This window comes from Canis aureus, chromosome 5, assembly GCF_053574225.1.
Source record: "Canis aureus isolate CA01 chromosome 5, VMU_Caureus_v.1.0, whole genome shotgun sequence".
Taxonomy (NCBI): domain Eukaryota; kingdom Metazoa; phylum Chordata; class Mammalia; order Carnivora; family Canidae; genus Canis; species Canis aureus.
The window spans coordinates 36,721,563-36,737,945 of record NC_135615.1 but is presented as its reverse complement, the minus strand read 5'-3'; the positions used below and the strand labels follow the sequence as shown (position 1 = coordinate 36,737,945).

At 43.1% G+C, this 16,383-nt stretch overlaps 1 protein-coding gene and 1 pseudogene across 7 annotated transcripts in view; one reads left to right on the top strand and one right to left on the bottom strand.

Annotated features, from left to right (window-relative positions):
* The window catches only part of LOC144313986 (protocadherin alpha-C2), a 187,483-nt gene that overhangs the window by 120,912 nt on the left and 50,188 nt on the right, over positions 1 to 16,383 (bottom strand). Inside the window, exon 1 of one of the 7 annotated variants that reach the window (XM_077897552.1) lies at positions 12,327 to 14,896. The exons of 5 other annotated variants lie outside the window; for them this stretch is intronic. In XM_077897552.1, the coding sequence (XP_077753678.1) occupies positions 12,327 to 14,756 (2,430 nt within the window). In that variant the 5' untranslated portion in view covers positions 14,757 to 14,896. Of the gene's footprint in view, positions 1 to 5,375; positions 7,975 to 12,326; positions 14,897 to 16,383 lie in introns of those variants that run through there. One more of the 7 variants, XM_077897547.1, reaches the window with a different exon arrangement.
* Positions 654 to 1,678, top strand: LOC144313985 (small ribosomal subunit protein uS2 pseudogene; annotated as a pseudogene).

The following is a 16,383-nucleotide window of genomic DNA, read 5'->3' as shown; positions in this document are numbered from 1 at the left end:
TCAGGCTCCCTGCATGGAGCCTACTTCTCCCTCTGCTGTGTCTCTGCCTCTCTCTCTCTCTCTCTCTGTCTCTCTGTCTCTCATGAATAAATAAATAAGAAGTCTTTTTTTAAAAAAGGAAAAACTTAAAAAAAGAAAATAATCAAACAAAGCAACCAAGTAGCAAATGACCTTAATGTTTGTATAAATTTAATTTCATAAAATATCAAGTAGAAAATGGGAATTGTTGATATGAATTATTATTGCCTGAAGATGTAATTTGGTTATATGTCCTTTGTCTTTTCACACAGCCTTGGATTTAAAGTGTCAAAAGAGGATACAGTGGAAGTTAGAAGTACAGAGTGATTAAGAATAAATATCACTCTAGCTTGAGTATTTAGTTGTGTGATTTTGATTATTCATCTTCAGTTTGAAAATATAGAAATGGCATATGAAAAATTACTAGTATAATTATGTTAGTATTTTCCTTTATCTTGAGTACACACACACAATAGTTAATTTCAGATCTTGTTCCATTTTTTTTTCAAATTTACTCTTTTCCCCATATTATCATCCTGCTAGAACCCTTAGTAAATTCTTTCTTAAAAAACTATTAAGGAAAAAAAAAAAACTATTAAGGATGGGCAGCCCGGCCTTTCCGCGCTACCCAGGGAAGGGTCCATACGGCGGCGTTGTTTTGCGTTCCCATCGTAACTTAAAGGGAAACTTTAACAATGTCTGGAGCCCTTGATGTTCTGCAAATGAAGGAGGAGGATGTCCTCAAATTCCTTGCAGCAGAAACCCACTTAGGTGGCACCAACCTTGACTTCCAAATGGAACAGTACATCTACAAAAGGAAAAGTGATGGTATCTACATCATAAATCTGAAGAGAACCTGGGAGAAGCTTCTGTTGGCAGCTCGTGCCATTGTTGCCATTGAAAACCCAGCTGATGTCAGTGTTATATCATCTAGGAATACTGGCCAGCGAGCTGTGCTGAAATTTGCTGCTGCTACTGGAGCCACTCCTATTGCTGGCCGCTTCACTCCTGGAACCTTCACTAACCAGATCCAGGCAGCCTTCCGAGAGCCAAGGCTTCTGGTGGTTACTGATCCCAGGGCTGACCACCAGCCTCTCACAGAGGCATCTTACGTTAACCTGCCTACCATTGCTCTGTGTAACACAGACTCTCCTCTGCGCTACGTGGACATTGCCATCCCTTGCAACAACAAGGGAGCTCACTCAGTGGGTCTGATGTGGTGGATGCTAGCCCGGGAAGTCCTGCGCATGCGTGGCACCATTTCCCGTGAGCACCCATGGGAAGTCATGCCTGATCTCTACTTCTACAGAGATCCTGAAGAGATTGAAAAGGAAGAACAGGCCGCTGCTGAAAAGGCTGTGACTAAGGAGGAATTTCAGGGTGAAGGACGGCTCCAGCTCCTGAGTTCACTGCTACTCAGCCTGAAGTTGCAGACTGGTCTGAAGGCGTGCAGGTGCCCTTTGTGCCTATTCAGCAGTACCCTACTGAAGACTGGAGCACTCAGCCAGCCACTGAAGATTGGTCTGCAGCTCCCACTGCTCAGGTCACTGAATGGGTAGGAACAACCACTGAGTGGTCTTAAGCTGCTCTTCCACAGAAGGAACAGAATGGAAATAAGGTTGACGGAAAATAAACAGTTTCTAAAAAAAAAAAAAAAAAAGGATGGGCAGCCCGGGTGGCTCAGCAGTTTAGTGCCGCCTTCGGTCCAGGGCGTGATCCTAGGGTCCCGGGGATCCAGTCCTACATTGGGCTCCCTGGGTGGAACCTGCTTTTCCTTCTGCCTGTGTCTCTGCGCACCCCCCCTCTCATGAATAAATAAATAAAATCTTTTTTAAAAAACTATTAAGGTATGCAGACTTGTCACTTTTTATAACACTGAATTATCTTCTGCATCTGTGAAACAATCAGTTATAAGGTCCTCTAATCAAAACATAACATTAGATTACACTAACAGTAGACTTAACATACTATCTGAAGCCTGTCAGATTTATTTTAGAGGAAAAGGAAGGAAGAGATCTCCAAATGCTCCATTACAGAAATTAGGGATTGAGGTGTTACCTGCAGTATGGAGTCCTCAAAGATAGACAGAGGGATGAACATCAGAAAGTTTGCCCAAGACATATAATATTATATGTCTGCATTAAAACTAGATGTTAATTTAGCAATTACTTTCCAGTAATATGGTATGTTTTGAGTATATGAAAGGACACCTGGATGAACACCAAGTCATAAAAGAGTTTAATATATTGTATAAGCCAATGGCCCATCTTCTGCATTTTGGCTCTGATATTTCAGATACCACCATCTCAACTAGTCCAAATAAGAGAGATTGTGTTATCTTTGAACTCATCTTTGGGGATAAACTTGAGATCTGGCAATAAGCTAATGCCAAGAAGTTCACATCAATACTGTTATTTTTTTTAATATTTTATTTATTTATTCCTGAGAGAGACGGAGAGAGGCAGAGACATAGGCAGAGGGAGAAGCAGGCTTACTGTGGGGAGCTCAATGCAGGACTTAATTCCAGGACCCCAGGATCACAACCTGAGCCAAAGGCAGATGCTCAACCACTGAGCCACCCAGGCGCCCCACATCAATATCATTAATTAACATTGATTTTGTAAAATTGATTGAAACACTGAGGAACTTTGTGCCTGACCTTTACTAAATAAATCTGGTTAGTCTTTTTAAAAAAGATTTATTTATTTAAGCTTAGAGTGCAGGGGGAGGTATAGAGGGAGAGAATCTCAAACTGACTCCATGACAAGCATGGAGCCCAACATAGGGCTCCAGGAGAGGCTCCACAGGAGGCCCCAAAAGGCTGGATCCCATGATGGGGAAGATCCCAACCACAGATGAAACCAAAAGCCAGACAGTGAGCTGACTCAGCCACCCAGGCACCCCAATCTGGTTAATTTTAGTTTTAACTGTATGTCCTGCTAGTCATATAATAGAGTGCATGGTTTAATATTCTATTAGTCCTCATCATAGAGCATAACAGGACTAGTAATATTATTGAAATGTAAAACAGAGAAACAAATCTTGAAACCATTCTTGGAAACACAGGAGGTTCTTTAAAATCAATAAGTTAGAAGTACCGTCCAACATTGTATTAACAAAATTATAGGATATGCTTATTGATTGATGTTTATTCTTTGCTCTCACAGCTTATTGAAGTATACAGTTATTTGATCATAGATCATCTGACCAGTCAGCACAAATCTCACAGGCAACAATAAGACTGAAGCAGACTGAATTCTGAAATAGCCACACACACACTCAAAAGATTTCATGGGGAATATATAGCTTTAAAGCTGTTTTTGAAGTAAGCAACTTTGGAAACACTTATTGAATCCTTTGTTGATATCCAGGACCCTGGAAAGAATCATATTACCACTTATATTTGCCCAAAACATTATCCTTGTTCACAACATAAAAAGGACAGGGTCATTTTCGTATTTGTTATTTGGTTTTGGTGTTCTGGTAGAATGTTGCAGATCAGTCTTCTGGGTTTTCTCATATATTAAATGATTCTTCTTACTTATACTACTTTCAAACAATGAATACACAGTCCTTAACAATGGCAACTATTCATTATATACTGATTGAATGATGTAAATACCTATTTCAATGAGGCATTAGACAAATGATAATAATGTTCATGAACTCTACTGAGAAAAAAATCACTTAACATAAAAATCTCAATTCTTATCTCAATTATGGCACTGTACAAAATTAACTATGAGGATAATCATGGAGTTTTTCTTAAGCAAAACGGAAAGGAGGATTCACCTGTATATACTTTCTGCTTGGTTTTCCTAGCCAGAACTATGCCTGATCAGAGAAAACAATTAGTGTAGAAAACTTTACAGTGAATAAAATAATGGTTCTGGGCTAAAAGATATATATTTGAATATCATCTTTATCATGGACTGGATGGATGTCAGTAGACAAAGGAGAAAAATATCTTACCATCTCTTAGCTCAACTTTAACATTTGGATAGTGAGGGGCGCCTCGGTGCGTCAGTCAGCTAAATATCTGCCTTCAGCTCAGGTCTGAGCCCGGGGTCCTAGGACAGAGCCCCATGTCAGGCTCCCTGATCAGTGGGAAATCTGCTGTTTCCTATCCCTCCTCCAGTTCATGCTCATCCTCTCACTCATCCTTTCTCTCAAATAAATAAAATCTTTTAAAAATATAAAATTTGGATAGTGACATGTAGTTTACAAGTTGATATAAGGGTTAAATAAAATTATGTATTTTAAGTCCTTCACACAATGTCTAATAAACAGAAATAGTTCAAATAGTAATGGTTTATTTATAGTTAGTGACTGTTCTTATTTTATTTTGTAGATATGGATGAAAAGAATTTCAGTATGATAAACTAGGGCATGGTTTTCCTTTTCAGAAAATTTCCTAATGTTCATCTTCATGGAAATCATCCTCTTTTTGTGGCTAGAAAATTGCCACTAAAAAAAAGAAAAAGAAAAAAAAGAAAATTGCCACTAATGTCTTCTTAGCACTCCTATTAACTTTACCCTATCCATAACATGGTTCTCCACCACATGTAAATATATTATATATTAATTTATTTCTCCATGCAATACAGTAAAGTGTTTCTAACTTGTACACTGGAGTAAATAAATAAATAAATAAATGTTCACATTAGTTGATTTACATGCTTATAGCTCTAAATATAAGTTCTCTGTGATCTCTTTAAAGAAAACAATTCACATGCATATAGCTTTGGGGCAAAAAAGAGTTTGCATCAAGTGTATTTAAAGTATACAATATTAAAAAAAATAAAGTATACAATATTATATTGTGAAATGCCATCAACATCACCAAATGGAAATGACTTTATAAATATTCCAAGGTTGTTTGCTTAAGCTATTTACATCAATGCCATTTCAAAGACCTTGAAATAGTGGCTTGGTAGACACACAGGCAGCAGGACGATATTTCCCCATATATGGGAAGATTCTCTTAAACACAAAACACAAAGAAGAGTGAATTTTCTTACTCTACCCTAAAATATTTCCATACAGCCTCACAATGGGTACCATGAATGCAAGAAACATAAATATGATCAAATATCAAATAAATCTTCCAAATAAAAAAAAGGAAATCAATGAATTAATCTGAAAGAGAGCAGCACTAGATTCAACACGCAATTAGCAAAGCTGAAATTATGCTAGGAAATAAGGAAAAATGTAGTTTATCTGAAGCACCTTATCCCAAAGGTAAGGCTGAAACTAAATCCAGTATCTGGAGCAATCAACTTACAGTAATATCATTGAACATACTCTGCGATTGACCTCAACAGGAATTAAATACATTCCAGAATTACTGTACTCACCTCATTCCGGAAAATCTGTTGTTCTCCACTATCTCCAGAACCTGAAGCAGGAGGAACACTGGGGCTGAAGGCCATGAGGTCGGCCTTGGGCGGGCCCTCCCCAGAGCACACCCTCTGCCGCCTCTGCTGCGAGTACGACCAGCTCCCCACCGCGCTGGAGCACACCAGCGTGGGCTTCCCCGGCCCGCACGCGCCCTCGCTGGGCGGCGCCGAGCACCGCAGCGCCGTGGACAGCAGCAGCGTGAGCACCAACAGGCTGGACACCGCGCAGATGGCGACGATCAGGTACACGTTGACGTCCACCAGCGCCGCGCCCGCGCCCGCGCCCGCGCCCGCGCCCGCGCCGCCCGCCAACACCCGCGACGACGGCCTGGGCGCCTGGCCGCTCTCCACCAGCGACAGCAGCACAGTGGCCGTGGCCGTCAGCGCCGGCTCGCCGTGGTCCTTCACCAGCACCAGCAGGCGCTGGCGCGGCGCGTCCGCCTCGTCCAGGGCGCGCGTCGTGCTGATCTCGCCCGTGTACAGCGCCACGCGGAACGGGCTGCGCGCGCCCCCCGCCGCCGGCTGCAGCTCGTACGACAGCCACGCGTTGTAGCCCGAGTCCGCGTCCACCGCGCGCACCTTGGCCACCACGTGGCCCGCGCCCACCGCCCGCGACACCGGCTCGCTCAGCGCGCCGCCCCCGCCGCGCGCCCCGGGCAGGGGCAGGGGCAGGGGCAGCGGCAGCAGCGCGGGCGCGTTGTCGTTCTCGTCCAGCACGAACACCTGCAGCGTCACGTTGCTGCCCAGGGGAGGCACGCCCGCGTCGCGCGCGCTCACTTGGAACTGCAGCAGCTCCAGCTCCTCGTGGTCCAGCGGCTGCAGCGCGTACACCTTGCCGCTCTCCGCGTGCACCGACACGTAGCTCGACAGCGCGCGCTCGCCCACGCGCCGCTCCACCAGCGAGTAGGACACCAGCGCGTTCTCCTGCGCGTCCGCGTCCCGCGCCGACACCGTGAAGATGTGGCAGCCGGGCGGGTTGTTCTCCTTCACGAACACCGTGTACTCGGGCTGCGCGAATGCCGGCGCGTTGTCGTTCACGTCGGCCACCTCCACGGACACGCTGGCCGTGGCCGACAGCGAAGGCGAGCCTCCGTCGCGTGCGGTCACTACCAGAGCGTAGTTCGCCACGCTCTCTCTGTCCAGGGCGCTGTCCAGCACCAGCGAATAGTAATTCTTGAAGGTGGACACCAGCTTGAAGGGGACTTGGGGTGTGAGTGAGCAGGTCACCTGCCCGTTGGCGCCAGAGTCACGGTCAGTTACACTGATTAGGGCAATGACAGTCCCTAGTGTAGCATCCTCTGGAACAGACAATGATAGTGACGTCACTAGTAACTCCGGAGCATTATCATTAATATCCAAGATTTCTATCAAGACCGTGCAGTGACCAAACATCGGGGGATTTCCTTTGTCAACTGCTTCTATTTGAAGTTTCCATAATTTGGTTTCTTCAAAATCTATTTTTCCGTTTACTTTTATTTCTCCACTGGCTGAATCTATGTGGAAAAAGTCTTCTGTATTAGAGGAGACATCAGTTGCAAAGGAATAAAGAATATGGCTGTTTGAACCTTCATCCAAATCCGAGGCGTTAAGTTTAATAACCAGTGTACCGTTTCTCGAATTCTCCAATAATTTTACACGATCGACAGCTTTGTCAAACACTGGGGCGTTGTCATTTACATCCAGCACTGTGATGTGTAACTCTGTGGTACCTGTCAGCTCGGGCTTTCCCCCATCAGTTGCTTTGAGCACCAAGAGAAGCTCTGAAGCGACCTCCCTGTCTAAAGGTTTTTTTAGCACTAGTTGGAGTGGTTTTACCTGATCATCGTTGGTGGGTACTTCCAGAGAGAAATACTCATTGGGGCTCAGTCTGTAAGTCAGAAGAGCATTGGCCCCGATGTCTGCATCAGAGGCGCCCTCTAGTGAAAAATGAGAGTCAAGAGCTGTAGTTTCAGAAATAAACAATTTTTTTCGTGGTGCTGGGAACACAGGCGGATTGTCGTTAATGTCCTTCACCTCCACCTCCACATGGAAAACCTGCAGCGGCCTGTCCACGATCACCTCCAGGTGGATGGTGCACTCCAGAGTCCTCCCACACAGCTCCTCGCGGTCGATCCGAGAATTCACAAACAAAACGCCATTCTGCAGATTTACCTCCAGAAGGTCCCCGTGGCCTATGGACGCCACCCGGAACAAGCGTGGCACCAGCTCCACCAGCTCCAGCCCCAGGTCCTGGGCGATGCGACCCACGAAGGTGCCGTGTTTGGCCTCCTCCGGGACCGAGTAGCGGACCTGGCCGCTCTCGGCCTCCAACGCTGCAAGGAGCAGAACCGAGAGCAGCAAATGCTTGGTTCCCTGGCCACCTGGTCCAGAAGCTAACATCCTGCTTTGCTTCTGGTTAATAAAGCAATATTTCATGAGCGGAAAGGGGTAGTCCTTTTAGATCTTTCTTTTGAGTCTTTGTTCCTGAGATCCCGACTGATCTTAACAACATAGATATATATACAGTCTTTAAAACACCGGAACAGTGGAGATTCTTTCTGGTCCGTGAATAATCGCAATTTTCTTCTGTTTAAAGAATCCTCTCCTTGGAGAACAACGACATCCTGTGGCTCAAAATGGAAGTGCGTTTGTGTGTATACTATTTTTCCACTTCTATTGATTCTCTCCTAATTCCTTCATATATTGGTCCATATTTTACTTTGTAGGCTTTTGATTCTTTATACGTTCCTTGTGTGTGACCACTAGCTCTTTAAAGGTGGTTTCTGTCTTACAATTTAGAATCCTAAGAAGAGTTTTTACCTTGGACATAGACATCTAAGAATGTACTGCTGGACCAACTATATTCATGTATATAAACACGAAAATCCATATTTGTAGGTTACTAGTGATGCTGTGTTTTTTAGACTTTCAGAAATTGATCATTTTGGAATGGGCTTTTATTAAGTTTACTCCACTGCTAACACTATAGTTTCTATTGCTTAATCCTTACAGTATGTTAAATTATTCTAAACATTTAATTCAACTGTGCAGAGAACAACTCAAGATGCAAGGTTTCTAAGTTACTGCCTCAACATAATGGTCTTTAAAATCAATGCTGATATGCAAGCTATTTATCAGTTTATTCAAAGATTTATTTTCTTTGATGTTAATGAATTTACCAAGTACTGACTCCTAGAAATACAAGGCATATTTATCTTTGGCTCATTTTAAAGCTTTTTCAATTATTGTGTCTGCTCAGAGTGAATGTCATAGTTTCCATCCTGAAGGATAACTTACATTTGCTTTATATCCACTACTATTTGAAAATAATTTATTTCTAACCCACCCCCAACAAAACCACTGAATCAGGAATTCAAGTTATTTTTGTCTGTTTGTTTATACTCATTTTATGCCAGAATTGGTTTCCAGAGACTAGAGCATAAAATCATACTAAATCTAATTCATTTACTCAATTTTATTTTCCTGTTCTTATCCTAAATGCAAAAACCCAGTGGAAATTTGCATAGCAACTATTATCAATTGCAATAAAGCTTATCAGTCATATTAAAAGAGAAAAATATTTTAATCATTCTCAAGACTATTAAGAAGCCAACAATCCAATATCTGAAATCCTTCTGATAAGATGGCAGCCATTGGTAAAATCCCAAACTTCTCTAATGAAAAAAATTGTAAATAGCCATCCAAGCCAATCTTAGGTCATATGTGAAAGTGAACTTCAGTATTCATTTGGAACACTTTAAAAAATAGTGATTTAATGATTATAAATCTATGAACAAAATTTATAGTTCTAACTACTTGTAATTCTTCTTTAAATTGTAATTCTTCTTTAAACGCAAGACTAGCATAGTTGCATAAAGAAGAGCAAAATAATTTTAGCACATAGGGATTACTAAATGCAGAAAAAGACATGACTAAGAACTAAATTTCCTTGTGTTTGCTGATTTAAATAATCCAATCCCTTTGAGAATATACCATGCTGAAGGTCCATTCCATTTCTAGTTTAAGGAATTGCCTCATTGGTTAAGTACACATTAAAGATAGTTTTTTAAGCCCTCAAATTCTAAGGTTATCATATAGCTAAATAAATACAGTGTACTGATAAAGCTATGGGTTAAAAAAAAAAAGCTATGGGTTGGTTACTCATCTTAAAATAAACAATAACAAACACAATGCCATCAAGAGCTATAGAGTACTCATGATTAGCCTCATTTTAATATCACTTAATAAAGAGCATATTAAATATAATCATAAAATTAAGATGGTATAGTTTTTTTACATTTATTTATTTATTTATTTCAAAGAAAGAGGGAGACTGAGCGCATGGGAGGAGGGGCAAAGGGAGAGTAGCTCAAACCGACTGCACTGACTGCAAAGCCTAATGTGGGGCTCAGTCTCATGACCCATGAGATCACGACCTGAGCCAAAACCATGAATTGGGTGCTTAACCAACTGTGCTACCCAGGCGCCCCTAAGATACTATACTTTTAAGAGAAATTGACTAATTTCTTTTTTGGCAAGAATGTTAAAAGCAATCCTTGATTTGGAAAATTTTCTGGTTTCATTCTTAAATTTCAGTAATTCTGAATTGAATGAAAGAAACTTTGTCCATTAAATTTATTTTAAAATATTTATCTTAAAGCAGAGACAGAGGAAGATGTCCTTGCTAGTTCTCAACTACTCCTGACATCTCACCTCGTTTCATCTCCTACTGCATTGCTTCCTCCAAAGACTTTAAAATTATATTACTGGATAAAATGCTAACTGGTTATGTTAAAACTTTGGTGAATACTTGTATTTTAAATATGTCCCCCCCAAAAAGCAAAGTAAAACAAATAGGACTGAATTGGTAAATGCACAATTCTGTATTTCATTAATTGCTCAGAAAAAGAGATGCTTTTGGATAAGACTTTCCTGCAAGGGGAACATAGTGACATTATAAAGGGCTGAAAGAGAGGGCAGATATAAGATAAAGGGATTCTATATACAAGTTGAAATACTCTAGTGTAAGTTATCTTCTGTAATCTCATAGAACTGTGGACTGGCCATGGGAAGTATTAGCATAAGAAGGCAATGCCATGCTTAAATTCCTGCCACAGTTGTCTTTCTCAATGTTCCTTACTTGGATAGAGATTCCAAGTTTTACTGGAAGCTTTTTGCGAAATACAAACGGAGTAGAGAAATTCAGCATGCATACAGAAAGGAAAAAGCATTGCTAAGAACCAGAGTCAAGGTGATAAACTAGATGCACTGCTATTATGGTAACACTGGACCTAACAAAATAAACAAAAATGAAACCATAGGTATCAGGTAACAACCAGTCTCAAAAAGGAATAATGAATAGGATAGCGTTGGCACCCTGCAATTTAATTGTCCTTCATTTCTCAGTCTACCCCATTCAACGCAATTCTGTTTAAGAGGACTAGAAAAACTATAAATTGTACTCTATGATATCAAATCAGTAGATAACGTTCTAAGAGAACAATTCATTTCTCTCTTCAAATTTCTCATGTTAATTTGGACTAAAGTAATTGTCTCCAACCTCCCTAAAATTAAAAGTGATTTTCAAATGTTCTCCATTATTAAACATAATCATACTCTTTCCTCACAGTGCAAAAACTACTACTTGAACATAATAAGCAATGTTTTATGTTAACAAAGCAGTAGGTAATGAAGAGCGACTGCATAAAATTATGTAAATAACTATAAAACTTCATCTTCTGCTAAAAAAAGTGAATAGTACACATCAGCACAGGTACCACCACTACTAAAATAAAAATGATAATCATTTTAAAATCTCAAAACATTTTCATAGATTAGGATATTTATGAATGAATTTCAAGTCTACATAGAGTGCCACTAAAAATAAAATGTAAACATGGAATACTGAGGATATAGTATTATTATGTTATACTGCAGTATAATATTCATTTTTTAAGGTTTATTTCTTTATCTGAGAGATAGAGCAAGGAGGCCTGCATGAGTGAGGAGGAGAGACCGACAGAGGGAGAGGAAGAGAAATCCTCAAGCCAATTTGCCCCATGGTTGGAATCCAGTTCAAGTCTCCATCCCAGGACTCTGATCATGACCTGATATAATCAAGAGTTCCAGGCTTAACCTACAGAGCCACCCAGGCACCCCCCCCCAAACATTCTTTAATAAGGGAGAAAGGGCACATTTTGATCCTGAAGAGAACTGAGAGCAGTTTTTAATGATTTTTTTAAAGATTTATTTATTTATTTATGATAGACACAGAGAGGCAGAGACACAGGCAGAGGGAGAAGCAGGCTCCATGCCAGGAGCCTGACGTGGGACTCGATCCTGGGACTCCAGGATCGCGCCCTGGGCCAAAGGCAGGCGCTAAACCGCTGAGTAACCCAGGGATCCCCTGAGAGCAGTCTTTAAAAGTAATATGGCCATATCAAAATTTAGATTTGAAAGTTAAATAAACTTAAAGAACTATTCTCATAAATACTTGTAAAAATAAAAAAGACTGCTTTATGAAAAAAACAAAACCTACAAACGACTTCAAATATTTGATTGGAAATATAAATACTTAAAAACAAGTTGAACTATTTAAAAATTGAAGTATCAAGAAAAACATGATGCACAGAGTACAATAGACAAAACACAAAATGAACTTTTTTTAATTTTTAAAAGTAGGCTGCATGCGCATCATGGGGCTTGAGCTCACCACCCCAAGAGTCACATGCTCTACCGTCTGAGCCAACAGACACCCCCAAAACGAGCTTTTAGATAAATTATATTAGGCATTAGTAGAAATATTTGAGATTTTACAGCAATATGCTATATTAGAAAGGATGAAGATATTCTGAGAGGGCATGAGGGCAAAAAGCGATTAATAAATTCTTCACAGAGCAACAAATGGAAATTTAAAAAGTAATAACCCACCTTTCCAGAGTAGTCCCCTCCAGAAGACTCTCCTTCCATTTCCACATCTGGTACTGGACACGGTGGAAGGCTGGGGCTGAAGGCCATGAGGTCGGCCTTGGGCGGGCCCTCCCCAGAGCACACCCTCTGCCGCCTCTGCTGCGAGTACGACCAGCTCCCCACCGCGCTGGAGCACACCAGCGTGGGCTTCCCCGGCCCGCACGCGCCCTCGCTGGGCGGCGCCGAGCACCGCAGCGCCGTGGACAGCAGCAGCGTGAGCACCAACAGGCTGGACACCGCGCAGATGGCGACGATCAGGTACACGTTGACGTCCACCAGCGCCGCGCCCGCGCCCGCGCCCGCGCCCGCGCCGCCCGCCAACACCCGCGACGACGGCCTGGGCGCCTGGCCGCTCTCCACCAGCGACAGCAGCACAGTGGCCGTGGCCGTCAGCGCCGGCTCGCCGTGGTCCTTCACCAGCACCAGCAGGCGCTGGCGCGGCGCGTCCGCCTCGTCCAGGGCGCGCGTCGTGCTGATCTCGCCCGTGTACAGCGCCACGCGGAACGGGCTGCGCGCGCCCCCCGCCGCCGGCTGCAGCTCGTACGACAGCCACGCGTTGTAGCCCGAGTCCGCGTCCACCGCGCGCACCTTGGCCACCACGTGGCCCGCGCCCACCGCCCGCGACACCGGCTCGCTCAGCGCGCCGCCCCCGCCGCGCGCCCCGGGCAGGGGCAGGGGCAGGGGCAGCGGCAGCAGCGCGGGCGCGTTGTCGTTCTCGTCCAGCACGAACACCTGCAGCGTCACGTTGCTGCCCAGGGGAGGCACGCCCGCGTCGCGCGCGCTCACTTGGAACTGCAGCAGCTCCAGCTCCTCGTGGTCCAGCGGCTGCAGCGCGTACACCTTGCCGCTCTCCGCGTGCACCGACACGTAGCTCGACAGCGCGCGCTCGCCCACGCGCCGCTCCACCAGCGAGTAGGACACCAGCGCGTTCTCCTGCGCGTCCGCGTCCCGCGCCGACACCGTGAAGATGTGGCAGCCGGGCGGGTTGTTCTCCTTCACGAACACCGTGTACTCGGGCTGCGCGAATGCCGGCGCGTTGTCGTTCACGTCGGCCACCTCCACGGACACGCTGGCCGTGGCCGACAGCGAAGGCGAGCCTCCGTCGCGTGCGGTCACTACCAGAGCGTAGTTCGCCACGCTCTCTCTGTCCAGGGCGCTGTCCAGCACCAGCGAATAGTAATTCTTGAAGGTGGACACCAGCTTGAAGGGGACTTGGGGTGTGAGTGAGCAGGTCACCTGCCCGTTGGCGCCAGAGTCACGGTCAGTTACACTGATTAGGGCGATGACGGTGCCGACCTGAGCATCTTCTTGCACCGGGAGAGCCAAAGAAGTGATAACCACCTCAGGTGGATTATCATTTTCATCCAGAACTTCCACTAGGACGGTGCAGTGACTAACCATGGGTGGGTTTCCTTTATCTGTAACATCTACATGAATTTCATAAGTGTTACTATCCTCAAAGTCAATAGCATCATTTACCCTTATTTCTCCCGTTTTTTCATTCATTAGAAATTTCCTTCTTATGCTGGGAGAAACCAAAGCACTAAATGAATATATCATTTCCTTGTTTATTCCTTCATCTGCATCAGATGCATTTAGCCATATTACTAATGTTTGGTTCGCTGAATTTTCATACATCTTTACTTCATAAACAGATCGGTCAAATATAGGCGCATTATCATTGGCATCCAACACCAAGATCAGCAGAGTAACAGATCCTGTATATTCCGGTTTGCCTCCATCAGTTGCCGTTAATAACAACTGAAGCTGAGGGTTTTCTTCACGATCTAGCATTTTTCCTAGAACAAGCACTGGAAATTTGCCTTTGTCTTTTTTGTTTATAATATCAAGAATGAAAAACTCATTTGGACTGAGTCTATAAGTCAGCACTGCGTTCTCTCCAACATCCGCATCAGAGGCGCCTTCTAGCGGAAACCGGGAGTCAAGCAGTCGAGATTCCGGTATCGAAAGCTTTTGTTCTGAGACTGAGAAGATGGGCGCATTGTCGTTAATGTCCTTCACCTCCACCTCCACATGGAAAACCTGCAGCGGCCTGTCTACGATCACCTCCAGGTGGATGCTGCACTCCAGAGTCCTCCCACACAGCTCCTCGCGGTCGATCCGAGAATTCACAAACAAAATGCCATTCTGCAGATTTACCTCCAGAAGGTCCCCGTGGCCTTTGGACGCCAGTCGGAAAAGGCGCGGCACCAGCTCCGCCAGCTCCAGCCCCAGGTCCTGGGCGATGCGGCCCACGAAGGTGCCGTGTTTGGCCTCCTCCGGGACCGAGTAGCGGACCTGGCCGCTCCCCGCCTTCCAGGCTGCGAGGAGCAGAAGCAAAAGAAGCCCGTGCTGGGCTATGAGGCCGCTGGGTGTGTAGACCAGCATCATACCTTTTTGTCGATTTACAAATTGATGAATCAGCGGTCTAAAACAAACATGCTCTCTGGATTTTCCTATTCTATTTCTTACATCCAATTTTGTCGAAATGGCTGAGATCTGAGTATGTAGCTCCTTTTTAGTCCTTGAAAAACAGGATTATGCCTTTGTTGTAAAAAATTTTATGGAAGACAGCGACATCCGGTGGCTGAATGTGTAAGTACATTTCCATAAGTTTAACAACTTGTTTCATAGCTTTTAATTCTATTTTTACGTATTTGTATCTCTATGGATCTTCAAAACTTCACGTGATTTCTCTTTAATATATAATAGTAATTATCATCTACTCTTAGTTCAGCGTTTTGTTGAGTGCAGAGCTTCAGAGAGGTAATTTCTCCCCCAACCATGATTATCATTCGCTACATTTGAAAATACTTAGTATTTGTATATAGTGAGTGTATCAAAGTAAAATACCCAGTATTTTACTGGGTAACAAATTTAGACGTCTTCAACTTTTTAAAAGATCTTATTTATTTGAGAGAGAAAGAGAGAGAGTGCACAGCAGAGAGAAGCAGAGAGGGGGAGAAGCAGACTCGCCACTGAGCAGGGAGCCAGATGCCAAGACTTGATCTCGAAACTCTAGAATCGTGACCTGAGCTAAATGCAGGGGATTAACCTACCGAGCAATGCAGGTGCCCCTAAATGTCTTCAATGTTGACACTTAATTTACTTCTTTTTTATTATTTTGAGATTAAATAAACCTTACTGGACACTAATCTGAAGAATCAGTTCTCTGTGAGGTGTTTGAAACTCCTAAATTTCAGTCATCACTAGATAGTTGAGGGAAGATTATTGGCTTTGACATCAGAAATGTCTCCATTCTGATTCCTATTCTTAAACTTACTAGTTTTGTGACTTGGGGAGAATAATTTAAACTCTCTCTGCCTCTGTTTCCAGTTTTATAACATTCATAAAGTAACAATATAGTGATTGTATCAATTATGATACTTTAAATGCCTAGGACAGTACCTTAAGGAGAGTAAGTGCTTCACAAATGGCAATATCCTCAGGCCTCAATTTAGCCACATTTCTTTTCATATTGTGTCAAGACCACAATTGGCTTTTTGGTAGAAATTATTGCCTATAGAATTTTATCACTCTGCAATGCCTTTACTATTACTACTGCACAGGCTGATTGGTGGTTCTTGTCTTTAGGAAAATAGAAAAGTGCTTTTTATTGAGAAATTTGTTACTACAGGGAGAAGTTTCATTTTTTGCTATGCATCTTACATGGGCAAAAATAATCTTAGTTATGATTCTAAATAAAATAATTCAAAAATTTATGATTTCTACTGGCAGGGACAAGTGCTTTCATCTTTATTATATTTAATCTTTTCAAGTACCCTAAATGAACAGTTTTGGAATTATCTAATAGTTTATCGGTATCAATAAAGCCTTTCATCACCACCTGCAGTAAAAATATTTTCTCTTTCTCAAAGTTCTTGGAATCAAATATTCAGCAACTGACATTCCCTATTAATATATCTACACTACTGAAAGAAAAAAGAGAGAAAATTCTCTTTTTCCAATAAGAGAAAACTTAATAATAGGACCTTTGGTCTTATCCAAAAGGTTAATT